Source organism: Scardinius erythrophthalmus (assembly GCF_964197995.2).
Source record: "Scardinius erythrophthalmus genome assembly, chromosome: 7".
Taxonomy (NCBI): domain Eukaryota; kingdom Metazoa; phylum Chordata; class Actinopteri; order Cypriniformes; family Leuciscidae; genus Scardinius; species Scardinius erythrophthalmus.
In genome coordinates this window covers 32,452,313-32,468,256 of record NC_138227.1, presented here as the reverse complement: position 1 = coordinate 32,468,256, position 15,944 = coordinate 32,452,313, and the positions used below count along the sequence as shown (strand labels likewise).

Genomic DNA, 15,944 nt, shown 5'->3' with positions numbered 1-15,944 from the left:
TTAATAATAAATCTTAATGCTTTATAGACATAATCTTACACTTGTGAAGATTTTGCATTCTATGAATGATGTGTTACAACATAGGCTATTTCACTTTGAAGATGCACTTTGCACAAATTAAAAAAATAATCCATGCAATGAATGTTTTGTCTTTAAATTTGCTAAACTGGTACATTTGGTGACTAAACTGTCTCTCTTGTGCTTCTAGATGGAGTCAGCCGTTTCACAAATTCTTAGAACTGCAGTTCCACTAACCAGCTTCTCCACTGCCCTGGATGACACCACAGCAAACACCACTCGCACTGAAGAAAATACGACCTGTGAATTTTCAAGGATCCGAACTCATCCTGTTTTCATAGTTGCATACTCGTTAGTGTTTCTTGTCAGTCTGGTGCTCAATTGCATCACGATGCGTGTGTATTTCTGCACTAATCAGCGTGTCCAGTCCAGCGTCACGGTCTACATGAAGAACCTGGCCGCAGCTGACTTCTTCCTTTGTCTTTGTTTGCCTTTGCGCATTGCTAACTATGCCAACAGTTCAGAGATTATGCGTAATATTTACTGCAGTTTTGGAGCAACAGCCTTCTATATAAACATGTATGCAAGCATTCTCTTCATGGACTTTATTGCTGCAAACAGGTATGCAACACATACTAACACCTACTTGTGTTGACCTCCAAGTTTGGAACAATTAAGATATTATAATATTTTTTATTGTGCTCACCAAGAATTAATTTGATTAAAAATACAGTAAAACAGTGATATTGTGAAATTGCCACGATCTGTTGCCGTATGCAGCACACGACGAAAGTGATAGAGAACAAAGACAGTCTTTAATAAAACAAACAAGGAACACTCAGGAGATCGCAGGAGAATACATAACACAACCACGTTTAACCTAGACAATACGAGACACTGAACAGAAAGAACTCAAGGCTTAAACACACAGGGAATGTACAGGAGAAAAGAAACAAGTGTGTGGAAACTAATAAACAGCTAGGGGAAAACAACATTAACAAACAATTTAACTGCAATTAAAAAAGCAACTTTTCTATTTTTATGTATTTTTAAAAATGAGTAGGTGCTCAGTTATAATAAATAATTATTATCTCATTATTATCTCATTATTATCAGTATTGAAAACAGGTGTTGCATGCCTAATATTTTTGTCTAGACATTTCAAAAGAACAGTATTTGTTATATGTTTAATTTGATGTGCCCTGGATGAATATTATTATTATTACTTAGCCCAATTTTTAATGGTAAACACAACTATTTTCAACACTGATAATAATAATAAATGTTAAACATTTATTATTGCATCCAGCAAATCAGCAAAGTATAGTAATTTTCTGATGCATCATGTGACACTGAAGACTTGAGTAATGATGGTGAAAATCCAGCTTTGATCACAGGAATAAAATTCATTTTAATATAAATTCAAATAGAAAAAAAAGTTCATTTCAATGAAATAATATTTCACAATATAACTCTTTTTAATGTATTTATAAGTAACTTCTTTCAAAACCATTAAAAAAAACCTTTAGCGTACTTGACAAGAAATTTGTGAGCAATTTTTTTTTCCAAGCCATGATACTACAGCTTTCAAACATATAGAATTACAAGCATGAACACAATTTGGATTTTTTTTTTTTTTTTTTTTACCTCAGGTACCTGAAGATTGTCCGGCCACTGGAGACTCATTCTCTGCAGACGGTTCGTACCGCCCGCCACGTTTCCACAGCTACTTGGCTCTCGCTGTTAGCCACGTCTTCCATCTACTTGATCCTCTTTCTCCTGACCTCCTGGGGTCACATTCATAAGCCTGAGAAAATCGGCTGTGAGGCTTTCCACAGTCCTCAGCTCAGTTTGGTCTACAAAATCACTCACAGTGTGTCTATGGTGATCTTCATTTTTGTGCTGGTGTCACTGATTGCTCTTTACTGGGGGACTCTGCAAAAGGTCAGAAAAGCTCAGTTGTCCACACAGACCACATCCAGCAGCAACAAGTTCAGGAAGTCTAAACGCAACATGCTAGTTCTAGTGCTTGTTTTTTGCGTGTGCTTTGTGCCCTATCATTTGGTGCGACTGCCTTATGCATTTATCAAACCTCAGATGAAACTCTGCACAGCTTATGCGTTCTACGTCCTGAAGGAGCTGACTGTCCTACTATCAGTGCTAAATGCTTGCTTGGATCCACTTATATACTTCATCTTCTGCAAGGCCTTCAGAAACCAGCTGAGCTTCAGGAAGAAAACAGATTCAATGAGAGACAGTGACGACAGAGGACAGCAAAGACGAATGAGCAACATGTTGACCTACATTGAGACAAAGATTTCCACACTCAGACGTGAAAGTGTCATTTAACTCAAAAGATTCTCAGGATGACAGTCTACTTAGTAAACCACAACAAAAAGAGTGCAGTGTGGATGAAAGGATCATTAGATTGCACACAATGTAGCAGCAGTTCATGCACATCTTAGGTCTGATCCTTTTATCTTGCACAACATTTCATTTTTCAGTTTCACTGTCACTAGATTACAGCTTGAAAATGATCTAATAGTGAATTTGTTGCTAGAAATTAACGTTGAAGATTCATGATTCTGTCACTAAAGATATTTATTGTATAATATTACAAAAACTGAAAGAAACTTCTACTTCAAATGCTCTTCGTTTGAACTTTCAGTTCATCAAGGAATCCTAAAAAACTGTATCATGGTTTCTGGCCAAACTGTTTTCAGCACTGATAATTCTTAAGCAGAAACTCATCATAGGATGAAGGATCATGTGACCCTGAAGCCTGGAGTAATGCATCACTGGAATGACAGTTTAAAATATATTCAAAAAGAAAATAGTTGTTTAAAATTGTGACTAAATTTCACAAAATATTAGTGTTTTACTGTATTTTGATCAAATAAATGCAACCTTGGTACGCACTTATTTCAAATACATTAAAAAAATAATCTTACCAAACCCTTTGAATAATAGTGTATTTAATATTGGTATTTGAGATGATATGATCTGTGGACATGTGGCTTGCTTGCTATGGAAAATACAGAATTTAAAATACATTTTTGAATAATAATAAAATATTAAAGCTGTACTTTTATCTTAAAAGGTAATTTTTTTTATTGTTTTATTGTTACTTGTTATTTACTTTAAAGCCCACCGGCAACTATAGTTGCTGCAGTGTATAGTTGTCATTTTCCTTTTGTAAGTATTTTTCTAGATGTTATCCATGTTTAATGTCTCAATGGCATGCAAGCAAACAACCAAATAAAGGATTTCAAGAAAAAAAAAGGTATTCACTTCCTCCCGGTCACATGAGGCTGTCAACTTCCTACCCCTACTTCCAGGAAGCATGGCAAAGACAAACCCTCCAAAAGAAAAGTCATTTTTATGTTACTAATAAGTATTTTTTTGTTGACATATATATATATATATATATATATATATATATATATATATATATATATATATATATATATATATATATATATATGTCAACAAAAAAATACTAAACTATAGTTGCCGCTTGGACTTTTGACTAAGTACACAAAAAACTATAGATCTCTTTTAAGATTTTTTTTTTGTTTGGATGATTCTAGAGACCTTCATGATTATATATATATTATTTTTTGTATACTTAGCGGCAACTAAGGTTGCCAGTGGGCAAATGACTTGTAAGTACAATAAATATATCATGGGAAAATGGGGTATACTGTGTTAATAGGTTAATAAATTACTGGTCTTGTTCAGTGCATAAATACACTGCTCAAAAAAATAAAGGGAACACTTAAACAACACAATGCAACTCCAAGTCAATCACACTTCTGTGAAATCAAACTGTCCACTTAGGAAGCAACACTGATTGACAATCAATTTCAAATGCTGTTGTGCAAATGGAATAGACAACAGGTTGAAATTATAGGCAATTAGCAAGACACCCCCAATAAAGGAGTGGTTCTGCAGGTGGTGACCACAGACCACTTCTCAGTTCCTATGCTTCCTGGCTGATGTTTTGGTCACTTTTGAATGCTGGCGGTGCTTTCACTCTAGTGGTAGCATGAGACGGAGTCTACAACCCACACAAGTGGCTCAGGTAGTGCAGCTCATCCAGGATGGCACATCAATGCGAGCTGTGGCTAGAAGGTTTGCTGTGTCTGTCAGCGTAGTGTCCAGAGCATGGAGGCGCTACCAGGAGACAGGCCAGTACATCAGGAGATTTGGAGGTGGCCGTAGGAGGGCAACAACCCAGCAGCAGGACCGCTACCTCCGCCTTTGTACAAGGAGGAGCAGGAGGAGCACTGCCAGAGCCCTGCAAAATGACCTCCAGCAGGCCACAAATGTGCATGTGTCTGCTCAAATGGTCAGAAACAGACTCCATGAGGGTGGTATGAGGGCCCATCTGTGAAGAGCACAGGGCGCCAGTGGCGATTTTGCCAATCTTGGTGTTCTCTGGCAAATGCCAAACATCCTGCACGGTGTTGGGCTGTAAGCACAACCTCCACCTGTGGACGTCGGGCCCTCATACCACCTTCATGGAGTCTGTTTCTGACACTGCGCTTCATGAAGAGTTTTTCTTTTGCGTGAAAAAGCCGTTCGTCGGAGATGTGTTAAAAGATAGCGGAGTGCAATCATGATTATTAGGCTACCGGTATAATAATCCTCATGGCGCCGGGTCTGAGTGAGTAATTTACTCTCTTACCTTTTTAATGACACTTTAAAGGGGTGGTTCGGGATTTTTGACATCGGACCTCATTTTTAAGTCAGCCTGGTTGTTATTCATCAGTGGAGACATTTTTTAAAAAAAATTATCCAGTCCTTATATTTGGATAGTTAGCCGATGCTAGGCTAGCGCGAGTCAATAGGTATATGTTAGCCAGCCATTAAAAACCGTTTTACCCACTCCACAGTGCACCAAACGCAAATCAATTATAACACTAGACTATCGATGTATATGTCCGTTGAGAGAATAATGTTAGAAATCAAACTTACCTTTCATCACATTGCATTAGTTATAATTTGTTCCCTGTAATCATAAGCCTTTGTCTACAGCAGCAGCGGAGTGATATTGATTACCTAGGCAACCGAGTGAGCCGGTCCACACATGATGCAAGAGTACCGGCATTGACCTGACGCAGGCACACTGTGTGTTTACTTTTTGCCGCATTACTAACCGGAGCATAGTAAAATTCCACAGCTGCTGAGAAACTAGTTCCTTTGGGATCATTGAGATGAAAGGTAATGTTTGATTTCTAACATTATTCTCTCAACGGACATTTGCATCGATAGTCTAGTGTTATAATTGATTTGCGTTTGGTGCACTGTGGAGTGGGTAAAACGGTTTTTAATGGCTGGCTAACATCTACCCTTGACTCGCGCTAGCCTAGCATCGGCTAACTATCCAAATATAAGGACTGGATAATTTAAAAAAAAAAATATCTCCACTGATGAATAACAACCAGGCTGACTTAAAAATGAGGTCCGATGTCAAAAATCCCGAACCACCCCTTTAAGACCAGCCGCTGCGACAGAGACGCGATCTGACACGCGTCGCATTTTCTCACATCTCTACGTTCATTTAAGACTTTATTTAAATAATTTAAGACTGCTCTTATGAGGACACTCGACAAAACGGACATTTGGCATAATTTGTGTGTTGTGGTTTGTTCAAGTCCGAAAGAGAACTCGATACTGACACGCGTCTTTTCTATGGGTCGTGTGTGTATGTGTGTGCAATAGAGAGCCTAAGTCCCTCCCCTTCCGGTCGACCACCATGGGACCTTAGTTCGGAAAAATATTGTATGGTAGTCAATGGCGAGAGACAACAAATATTTTGATCTTGTTTGAATTGTGCCCTGAATTACACATATGATGTTTGTCAATTTAAAAGATGCATTTTAAAGTCAAGAAAGTTGCAGCTTGATGTAAAACTGCTGAGGTATAAGACTGTGAAAATACGTAATTACAAAGACTACAAACCCAGAAGGCGCACATGGGACGTCATACCTTTTCTCTCAATGAATGAAGCTAACTTTACTGAAGCTAACGTCAGACATTTTTTCTATAGTCTTACATTATAATCGAAACGTAACACCGTCATGCCTGAGTGTTTTGAGCCAGAATACACACATACGAGCAACGGATCTTGTGACGTACATAGTGCGAGACGAGAGATGTAGTTCATTGAGCGATTTTCACATAAAACTAAACGTTACTCTTCAGTTTTATGACTAACTGCGACTTTCTTGACTTTCATAATTACCTTTTAAATTGACAAACATCATATGTGTAGTTCAGGGCACAGTTCAGACGGAATAAAAAGATAAGTTGTCTCTCGCCATTGACTTCCATACATATTTTTTCCGAAATAAGGTCCCATGAGCCGGAAGCGGAGGGGCGGGACTTAGGCTCTCTATAGGCAGGAATTACAGCGCGGTCTCTTTAGTCTTGTCGTTATCTTCCATTTTCAAAACAAGCTGGCTATTGGCTATTATTCGCATGATTTGGTCATAGGCCTACGCTACAATAGGTTTAGAGTGGCCGCTACTGGATGAGATGGCAAACAATAAAATAAAAAGCAAACCAGTCTAATAATAGACTGTAAAAGATGCGCAAAACATGGCACTTTAAAAACTGGATAGTTTATTTATAGTTCGATTTCAGATATTTCACATCATGTTCGAATGCATATTCGAATATCAAATAAAAAGTGACAGCCCTAGTGGTGAGGGTGGGAGGGTTGCGAGCAGTTTGAGCATGCTTACAGAGTAATGACACGTGTACATATATCCTCCCGGTCTAATAGGAGAATGGTAGTGGTTGGAGCAATTTTACAGCTGACCGTGTCATCTGATCGTGGCCTATGCATTATTAATAACAGTAACATACTGTAAATATTACAGTAAAGAACTCTAAATTCACAGCTGCTCATGTTTTGTTGCTTTTACAGGTGTGCTGTATAATTTTACAGTATAATTGTAGTTTATGGTGCGGCAAATTTACAGGCTTACAGGCAATCAAAATTGGAGTTGATGCTGAAAAATGTATCATAAGGGAGAAAATAAAGGATAAACTAACTAACTTGACTTTACACCAACAAACACATTTTTATGGATTAGATTAAGACCATTGGTGACGACAGTCTAAAGAAGAGACATTTTCACTCAGGTCTGCACTTAAAAAGAATGGTTACTAAACAGTAACGTGGTTGGGGACCCCTGCTCCCCCTTTTTTTTTTTTTTTTTTTTTCTGCTGACCAGCATCTCACGTTTTTTAAAAGCAAAACTGCATTCTGTGTGAACCGGCCCAGTGCAACTTTATTGTCTAACATGTTGAACATGTCAAACCAGGAACTGACAGAGAGCACATGCAAATAAGAGTGAACAGTCTTTTTAGACTAGTGGTTTGTGGTCGTCTACAGACAGCGAATCTGGAAAGTTCAGGTTTCCTTTGCGTCATTGCACTACGTGCTTTCCACCATTGGCTGATACAATTAAAACCGAACACCTAAGAAAAGAGGAAGCTGGATTATACGGTCATTGAACCAATGCGGAAACTCTTCGAACAAGTATCTCAATAGCTGTTAAGGGGTTCAACAAGACCAGTGTAGAGCTAGAGAGCAGAATCGCATTATTCCACCGTCTGATCTGAAGTCTCTTGGAGAGTATGATGAGGTAAGTTCTCAAATTCTGATATGAAGCGCCATGTGTCTGTTTCTTCTCGTCTGAGATTTTATGGATCTGATTAGTTGGAGGTTTCTAAAAATGTTAATTTGAGGACTGACCTTCAATATGTATTCAAAGTAAAGAGTAAAATATGTTCACCCTGGAGAGACAGGTGGGGGTGGCATAAAAATGTCCTTTAATGAATGCAGGAATAAAGAATATGTAGGCTATGTGTAATTGGACTTATTCAAACGTGTAAAAGAACAGTTTGAATTCAAACAAATAACAAATATTATATAATGTTTAATAATAGATATACAGTAATTTCAAGTTCCACTGTATTTTATTGTCCATAAATGTAGATAAGTTTCCTTTTTTCAGCACATTAACTGACCACAATCTGACTCACTTCCCTAAAGTAAAATAAATGTATGCAGACATTCAGGGTTTTTCTCTCTTATCACCATTTGCAGAATATGCCAACAAAAAAAAAATAAAGTCCTGGTTTGACAAAACTATATAAAATTGTCTGCCCATCATAATCCAGTATCTATTTGTAGTTTCAAATGATGATTGTTGAGAAAAAGACATCATTTATTTGTTCTGGTCTGCATGAAATCAACTGGTACACAAGATCCAAACAAGACTGTATTGCAGTAGTGGATTAGTTTGAGAAAGATGCAGTTATTTTAAGTTGTATTTTGTTTTCCTAAAATGATAATGCTCAAGAAGCATTATAGTGAAATGCTAAGACTTGAAGAAGACCGAATAAGCCCTCTGACGATCAGAAATATGGGCTTTAGGCATTTAACACTAGAACTACCGGAATTCTATAACTATTATAATGGCCATAGCAGTCATTCTGACCGCTCATACATTATTTGATAAGCTATATCAAATCTAAGAATAAATGGATCTGTAATGTTAGGATAGGTAATAATAAATATCTGAACACTACATTTTAATTCTAATGTAGGCCTATGTAAATATCTATTTACATCGACAACCACAGAACAGCTATTGTAATTACAGATACAAAGTCGAAAGTGATCAATTTTCTATTATTTTCTTTGTAAAATGAAAACAAATGTATTCATCTTTGGATATTAGAATACAATAACTTACAAAAACATCGCCAATATGCATTAATGCATAGGTAAAACTTTTATGGGCACATATGAAACACAAACTGGCCAAAACAGTCAATCTGACCGTCACGGGAAAAGAATATGAAAATATAATAAACTGCGATAAAATGAACTGATTTAGTAACCAATATTTGTTTTAGTGAGCAAAAATATCATGCTGTAAAATTACTATGAAAAATGTTTGCATACGGTCATACGGTCGGATGCAAATGCATACGTCAGTATGACTGTTATGGCCATTCAAGGTAGAAATACTCTTTTGTGTCTTGTAATTTTAATAAAATAACAATGATAGAATAAAATATAGACACATTTAGGAAAAGTCAGGGTCCTATAGTTACATGGGCTTTCTTTTAACAAAGTAAAAAAACCAAAATTTTAAAAGTCAAAATGACTGCCTTGGTAGTTCTAGTGTTAAGGTAGCCTGTTGGGTGTTTAAATTGTGATCTCTTGAGTGCAACAGGTGTTGAAAAATGTCAAATTAAATAAATTATAGTTGATATTTATGTCATACTTATAGCAAGTAAAAATATACAATAAGGCTTTATTACCACAAAACCCTTCTCGACTATTAAAAATTATATACTTTAAGAACTCACAATTATTGTATTATTAATGCGCAAGTTGATGTGACATGAGCATAATTTCATTTGCTACTCTTTTTTAAGTGATACTGATATTAATTTGAACTCAAAGCAGCAGCTTCACTTGAACTAGCAGTAAACATACCTGCTTGTTAGCCTGGTAGTACCAAACTCTGCTACTTCGCTTTGCTTTGTAGACAGAGTCTGGAATGGCATAATAGAGAAGTGTTTTCTCTCTCGCGGGGGGGCGCTTGTCTGAAGTTTAAAATCATTGGTTACCCGTAAGCCAATCACATGACGTTTGGTTATGGCGTTATGCGCAGGCTCAGCCGCATCTAACTTCCACTGTAAACACATGTATGATGCGAAAACAAAACCATCGAGTGAAATACCGGAGTGAACATGGCTGTGAACGACTTTTGCAGATTATGTGAAGTAAATCTACACATCCACGGTACAATCAGCGTCTACGTCACGGCTCTCAGCCCGCCCTCTGTTCGTTGATTGGCCCGGCTGTCCGAAGGCCGCTGGAAAACTGAAAGATAGGTTGCTATCTCAGACTGACTACAGAAGCGAAATGAAATTGAGCGGAAGTAGGAAGTCTGACTTAGTCAGGCTACCTGCTTTTTGTATATAACTTTGAAAATTGGTAAGATTAATTATGTTTCTTATGCAAATAAGCGCATTCACAGTTGTAATTTTATTTATTCTTTTTAATTGAATGAAACAGAATGGTACCCCCAAAGTTTCTTCATATGAGGTGTCCATTAACTTTTATTGGACCTTCTTATAAGACCCCTCAATGACGTTGTGGACAAGAATGTTTACTAGACAACAAGTTGACTGGCAGGTGGTCTAAATTTACTGGTAACACTTTACATTAAAGTGCCCCTATTATGCAATTTTTAAAGTTTCCTAATGTTGTTTTGGAGTCTCCTACAACAGGTTTATATGCATCAAAGGTCAAAAAACTGTTTCATTTTCTTATAATATACATTTGCACATCACCACATTTTTCAATGATTCTCAAACGACTCGTCAGATGAATCAATCTCTCTAAATCCCTCCTTTCTGCGTGCTGCACTGCTCAGATTGGCCAGACAGCTCAGTCTGTTGTGATTGGTCAACCGTGTCCAGTGCGCGTGTCGAAGACAAAAACGGCCATTGCCATATCAACGTCAGCTCTGCGTGTCCTCCTGAGGCTTCCTACGCCATAAACTAAACACAGTAACGAACGATGACGTCGATTTTACCATATCAATCGATGAAACTTTGAAAGAAATGAGGAAAGAAACTGTCTTTACCTTCACATTGTAGAGCACAGTGTCTTCTCGACATGATGCTGTCCAGTATCCACAGGAATCAGCTGCAACGTTTTCAAGTTTTCCCTGGTGTCTGCGCGCGCAATAAGTGGGCGGGCAATATGCTAATGTTTCGTTTTGACGTCACAACGAAACGGCTTATGACTAATTTGAAAAACGATTAATTTCATTGAATCAGAGTCGACTCTTAATTTTGAAAGACAATAACTTTATATACGGTGCACTTTCAGATTTAAAACTTTGCAAGATGTTTTCATTTACTTAGAGCTATATTATACACTTCATGAAAGGTAATTTCCAAAAATCCATAAAAGGGGCACTTTAAGGTCCCATTAGTTAATGTTAGTTAATGCAATGACTAACAATGAGCAATACATTTGTTACAGTATTCATTGTTAACGTTATATAACTGTTCATTGTTAGTTCATGTTAGCACAGGTCCATTAAATAATATTTCATTTTAATCATGTATTAGTACATTTTGAAACTAACATTAACTAAGATAAAAAATAATGCTTTAAAAGGATTTATGTTATTAGTTCTAATATAATCTAATGTAGTTAACTAATGTTATCAAATGAAACCTTATTGCAAAGCGTTACCTATTCTCAACAGAACACACAGTCTAGTATTCCTATCTTGATTTAATATGCTAGAATTGATGATTCGATTGCAGTTGCCTTGATAAAAGTTGTTACCAAGCAAACTAGAAGTTTAAATCTAGACCAGCTTAAGCAAGTGCATACTGTATATCCATATAAACAGTTCATATATAATTTTGAAACATCATTAAAACAAGAACCATGGATAAATAAACTTAATTTTTTTTCTTTTTGTCTCCTTCCAGGCTTTCAACATGCCATTTACTATCTGATGCTGATAGGTGACATCATATCTCCGTGCGAGCTAAACAGGAAAATGCTTTTGCATGCTTAAACAGGGGATTTACCACTTCCTCCTCCAATACCTCTTACTTTCTAGTGAAGTGAAAGGCAGAACTGTAATCAAATGTAATCGTTATTCTCGGTGGTCTGACAAGAGTTAAAAAGTAGACTCTTGAAAAAAACGAAAAAGTTTAATTTATTCGATAGACTTGATTTATTTACATAGGCCTTGTTTAGAGCTTACACAGTCCAGATCCTTAAAATGGGGAATCCAAATACCAGCAACTGCGTGGTCAACGACAACATGGTGCCCTTCGCCTCCTTCTACATCCTCATCTTCATGATTGGAGTGGCTGCCAGCATGGTGGCACTGTGGGCCTTCATAACCAGCCGAAGTATTAAAAAGTGCATTAATGTTTACTTTATTAATCTTCTGATATCCGACTTCCTCCTCATGCTGGCGTTACCTGTCAAGATTGCCAAAGATCTGGGCAATGATTCAAAGAGTTTGACCATATTTCACTGCCAAGTGAGTGCGCCGCTCATCTACATTAACATGTACGCGTCCATCGTCTTTCTAGCTTTTGTTAGCGTTCAGCGCTACCTCCAGATCACTCGCAGCTCCAAACTGCTGCGATTGCAGGAGGTGGGCTTTGCGGTTCTAATGTCATCGGTGGTCTGGTTCCTCGTGCTCTTCATCAATGTGCCTAACATGGCCATTCCTATCAAAGAAAACATCGAAGACAAAGTTGGGCTAACATGTTCTGACTTAAAAGATGATTTGGGCAAGCACTGGCACACATTGTCTGTATTTCTGGGCATGGCTATCTTCTTCAACGCTTCAGTAGCGGTGCTGTTGTCCAACGGCCTGGTCTTGAAGCAGCTTTGGGGTCGCCGGGAATCCGACCCTGAGCAACAGGCTAGTGCCCGACATGCCTTCATAAACATTGCATTGGTGACCTTGGCTTACGTGGTGAGCTTCGTGCCGTACCACGCCGTGCGTATGCCGTACACTTTTACGCAGATAGAGGTCATCACCGAATGCACACTGAGGAAGAATCTCTTTCTGGCCAAAGAATCTACTCTACTTCTCGCCATCCTGCACCTGTGCTTTGATCCTGTGCTGTACTTTGTCATCTGCCGTGCATTCAGGCAACAGATCACGAAGGCCTTCTCAATCAAACGTGCCGTTCCAGATGCAGATCCAGAGTGAAACTTCCATTGGATGAGAGTTACACACCAATTATAAGAATCCATTGTTGAATCTGAATATAGGGTGAAGAAAGTTTCTTGTTGAACTGCAGATTGGTAGCCTAATGTAGGAAAAGCAAGAAAGCTGAACAAAGCAGAAGAAGTCTGGGGGAAAGGAGAATGCACAAAGACCTTTGGCCAAAAATTGCACAAAATTTCAGTTGAAAAAGTCACTGCATGATTTTTTTTTTTTTGCAAAATATGTATATATTTAAATATTAAGCCTTCTAATATGACTAAAGCTACAGAAGACGGACTGTACAATAATGCTCAGGGGTTGATTATACAATGATGTTTGTACTGTATTTATTTTGGTTACAGCTTGTAAATCAAAAATGCAGAAAGTTTTCTGTGATGGTGGGTTAAAAAGTAGACTCTTTTTACAATATAAAAGACTCTGTACAATATAAAAATAATTGACTATGGAAAGTCCCATGTTTTGTCTTTATATTGGGACAACTGATAGGAAGCAAAGTGGGGGAAAAGATGGGTGATGGGACAGAGAAAAGACCAAGAGACAGGACTTGAACTTGCATCATCCAAAGGGCAACAGTGCTGCAGGTTAACAGTTCAAGCATGTTTCATTTTTTTTTTCTAAGTTTTATTTATGTAAGCGTTGATCATTCAGAGTAAATTGTATTCTAGATCCAAAATTCCTAATAAAAATCTACAAATTAAGTATCATTTAAATTGTAAGGGTGGATTATAAAGGATTTTTTTTAAACTCTTTTAACTCTTAAAGTCCTCCTGTAGTCAATAATTGTATCCCTTAAAACTCATATTTGATTACCAAAATAACAGATTTAAATGTTTTTTTTATGCTTTAATGTAACTCTACACCTTTGCCTCATTTAGTATATGCGGTTCTATGAATATGCAAATTAGCCCCGCCTCCACTCACTCACAGCCAGCTCACAGATCCACTTGTTGATGATCACTCGTTGACCTTGATCACTCGTTGACGTCAGAAACACCAGCGATTTCAAACCGCATTTTTGAGACTGTCTTTGGTTCACTGCAGTTTTAAGGAGAAAATACTCAGCAATGATGTTGACTTATGAATTTGCACATGGTTTGTCCTAAAGCACATTACAAACACCTCATAGACATATAAACAACATTAAAAGCTTGATTTTCACCACAGGGGGACTTTTTAATAAACCAATGTTACCAATGTTAATAATGTCTCTGTCTTGTCTCTTATTTGATTAATGACCTTTTTGGTTGTATTTTCAGTTACCTCATAATTCCCAGAAATGAGTGAAAGAGGGGCCATTGATGTCAGTTCTGTGAGTCATGTCTCTGATGATATGACTGTGTGAGAAAATCTAGCGTAGGCTGAGTTAGAAGGTTATGTCAAAACATGGATATTAAAGAATGTTTTTGAATATATACTGTATATATACACAAATGTCACAATGTGTTTTACATCCAAAGATTAAAAAAGAATAACAGACAATTAAAAAGCATACAATCAGATTTCAGACGAGACCACTTTGGCAAGTTGCTTGAGTTTACTGAACACAATTATCTTTGGCGGTATGGTTCCTTATGGGGGTTCTAGCTTTATAATTAATGACATAATATAGCTTTAGCATTAACCCCCCGTAGAACCATCAGCTTGAGTGATATACAGATTTAAGACAGTTTAGTAATGTCTTTAAGCAACAGTTTTAACATGTAGACGTAGCAGTGAAATCCGGGACGTCTTAGCTTGGCTTTGAGGATGGGTGTCTCTCTGCGATGATATCCGTGACGCTAAGACTTGGAACCCTTGGTAATCTGAAACAAATAAGACAACAGCCAGAAGGTGCACAGAAATATGCTTGATACTTATAGTGGTGTGGGTGGGAGGGTTGCGAGCAGTTTAAGCATATTTCCCGGGCAGTAGTGCCACGTATATCCTCCCAGTCTGATAGGAGAATGGTAGTGGGTGGAGCGATTTGTCAGCTGATCGCGGCCTATGCCTACGTGGCCTGTCTGAACTAACAATGTGCTTGATAAAAGACAAAATAATAAAGAACAATTTAGACAAAATCAAGTTGAAACAACTGAGTTTTTAGCTGCTTTTTAAACGTGTCCACAGAGTCCAGAGAACCTTGATCCAAAGGAAAAGCATTCCACAGTTTAGGAGCAATCACCTCAAAGGCATAGTCACCTTTAGTCTTTAATCTGGAGCGAGGGACAACAAGACCAGTTTGGAGGATCTCAGATTCCTACTGGAGTTATAAGTTTGCAACCACTCTTATATAAACAGGAACTTGGCCCTGCAATGCTCTAAACACAATCACAAGGATTTTAAATTGAATTCTAAATCTGACATGGGAGCCATTGAAAGGAAAATTAAATTGGTGTTACATGTGATCTCTTTGATGACTTAGTTAAAAGCATAGCGGCAGCATTTTGAACAACCTGTAATCGTTTCAAAGATGAATTACTAAGACAAGTAAAAAGAGAGTTACAGTAATCAAGGCAGGAGGAAATGAAAGCATGTATGATCCTCTCCATCTCGACTGTAGACAAAACTGGCCTCAGATTCGCAGTGTTTCTCAACTGGTAAAAACAGGTACGAACCAGAGAGTTAACTTGTTGATCAAGACTCAAGGCCTATCAATACATAAATTATGAAGGGTAAGTTTAAAGGTTCTCTAAGCGATGTCACGTTTTTTAGGCTGAAACATTTTTTGTCACATACAGCAAACATCTCCTCACTATCCGCTAGCTGCCTGTCCCCTGAACACACTGTAAAAAACGCGGTCTCTGTAGACAGCCCAGGCTCCACAAACGGCAACAAAAACAAACTGGCCCAGCCTGGACCACGAAACATAACAAACAGTGTTCCAGCCAATAACCGACAAGAATGATTTGGGGGTGGGAGTTGGGGGGGTTAGTGCGCGTGCACATGAAGGGGGGTGTGGGGAGTGGAGGAGAGAGAAGCATGAAGAGGGAAGTTAGCTAGAGGAGAGATGTCCTAGACAACGACTAACGTTAGAATTATATTCTCTTGAATTTTGATATGGCCGACACACGACCAAAGGAGGGGGAGGGGACGGGATGAGGAGGAGGGAGGGTCGAGCTAGCCTCC

At 37.9% G+C, this 15,944-nt stretch overlaps 2 protein-coding genes across 2 annotated transcripts; both read left to right on the top strand.

Annotated features, from left to right (window-relative positions):
• Positions 1-409: 409 nt before the first annotated feature.
• Positions 410-2,367, top strand: gpr206 (P2Y purinoceptor 14; the record flags this gene model as incomplete). The annotated part of the gene is made up of 2 exons (XM_081370070.1): positions 410-639; positions 1,671-2,367. The coding sequence occupies 2 exons, from the start codon at positions 410-412 to the stop codon at positions 2,365-2,367; spliced, it is 927 nt and encodes a 308-aa protein (XP_081226196.1).
• A 5,176-nt stretch (positions 2,368-7,543) lies between these two features.
• gpr171 (G protein-coupled receptor 171) lies at positions 7,544-14,037 on the top strand. Its single transcript, XM_081371324.1, has 2 exons — positions 7,544-7,679; positions 11,572-14,037. The coding sequence occupies exon 2, from the start codon at positions 11,871-11,873 to the stop codon at positions 12,819-12,821; it is 951 nt and encodes a 316-aa protein (XP_081227450.1). The 5' UTR covers positions 7,544-7,679; positions 11,572-11,870; the 3' UTR covers positions 12,822-14,037.
• Positions 14,038-15,944: the final 1,907 nt, after the last annotated feature.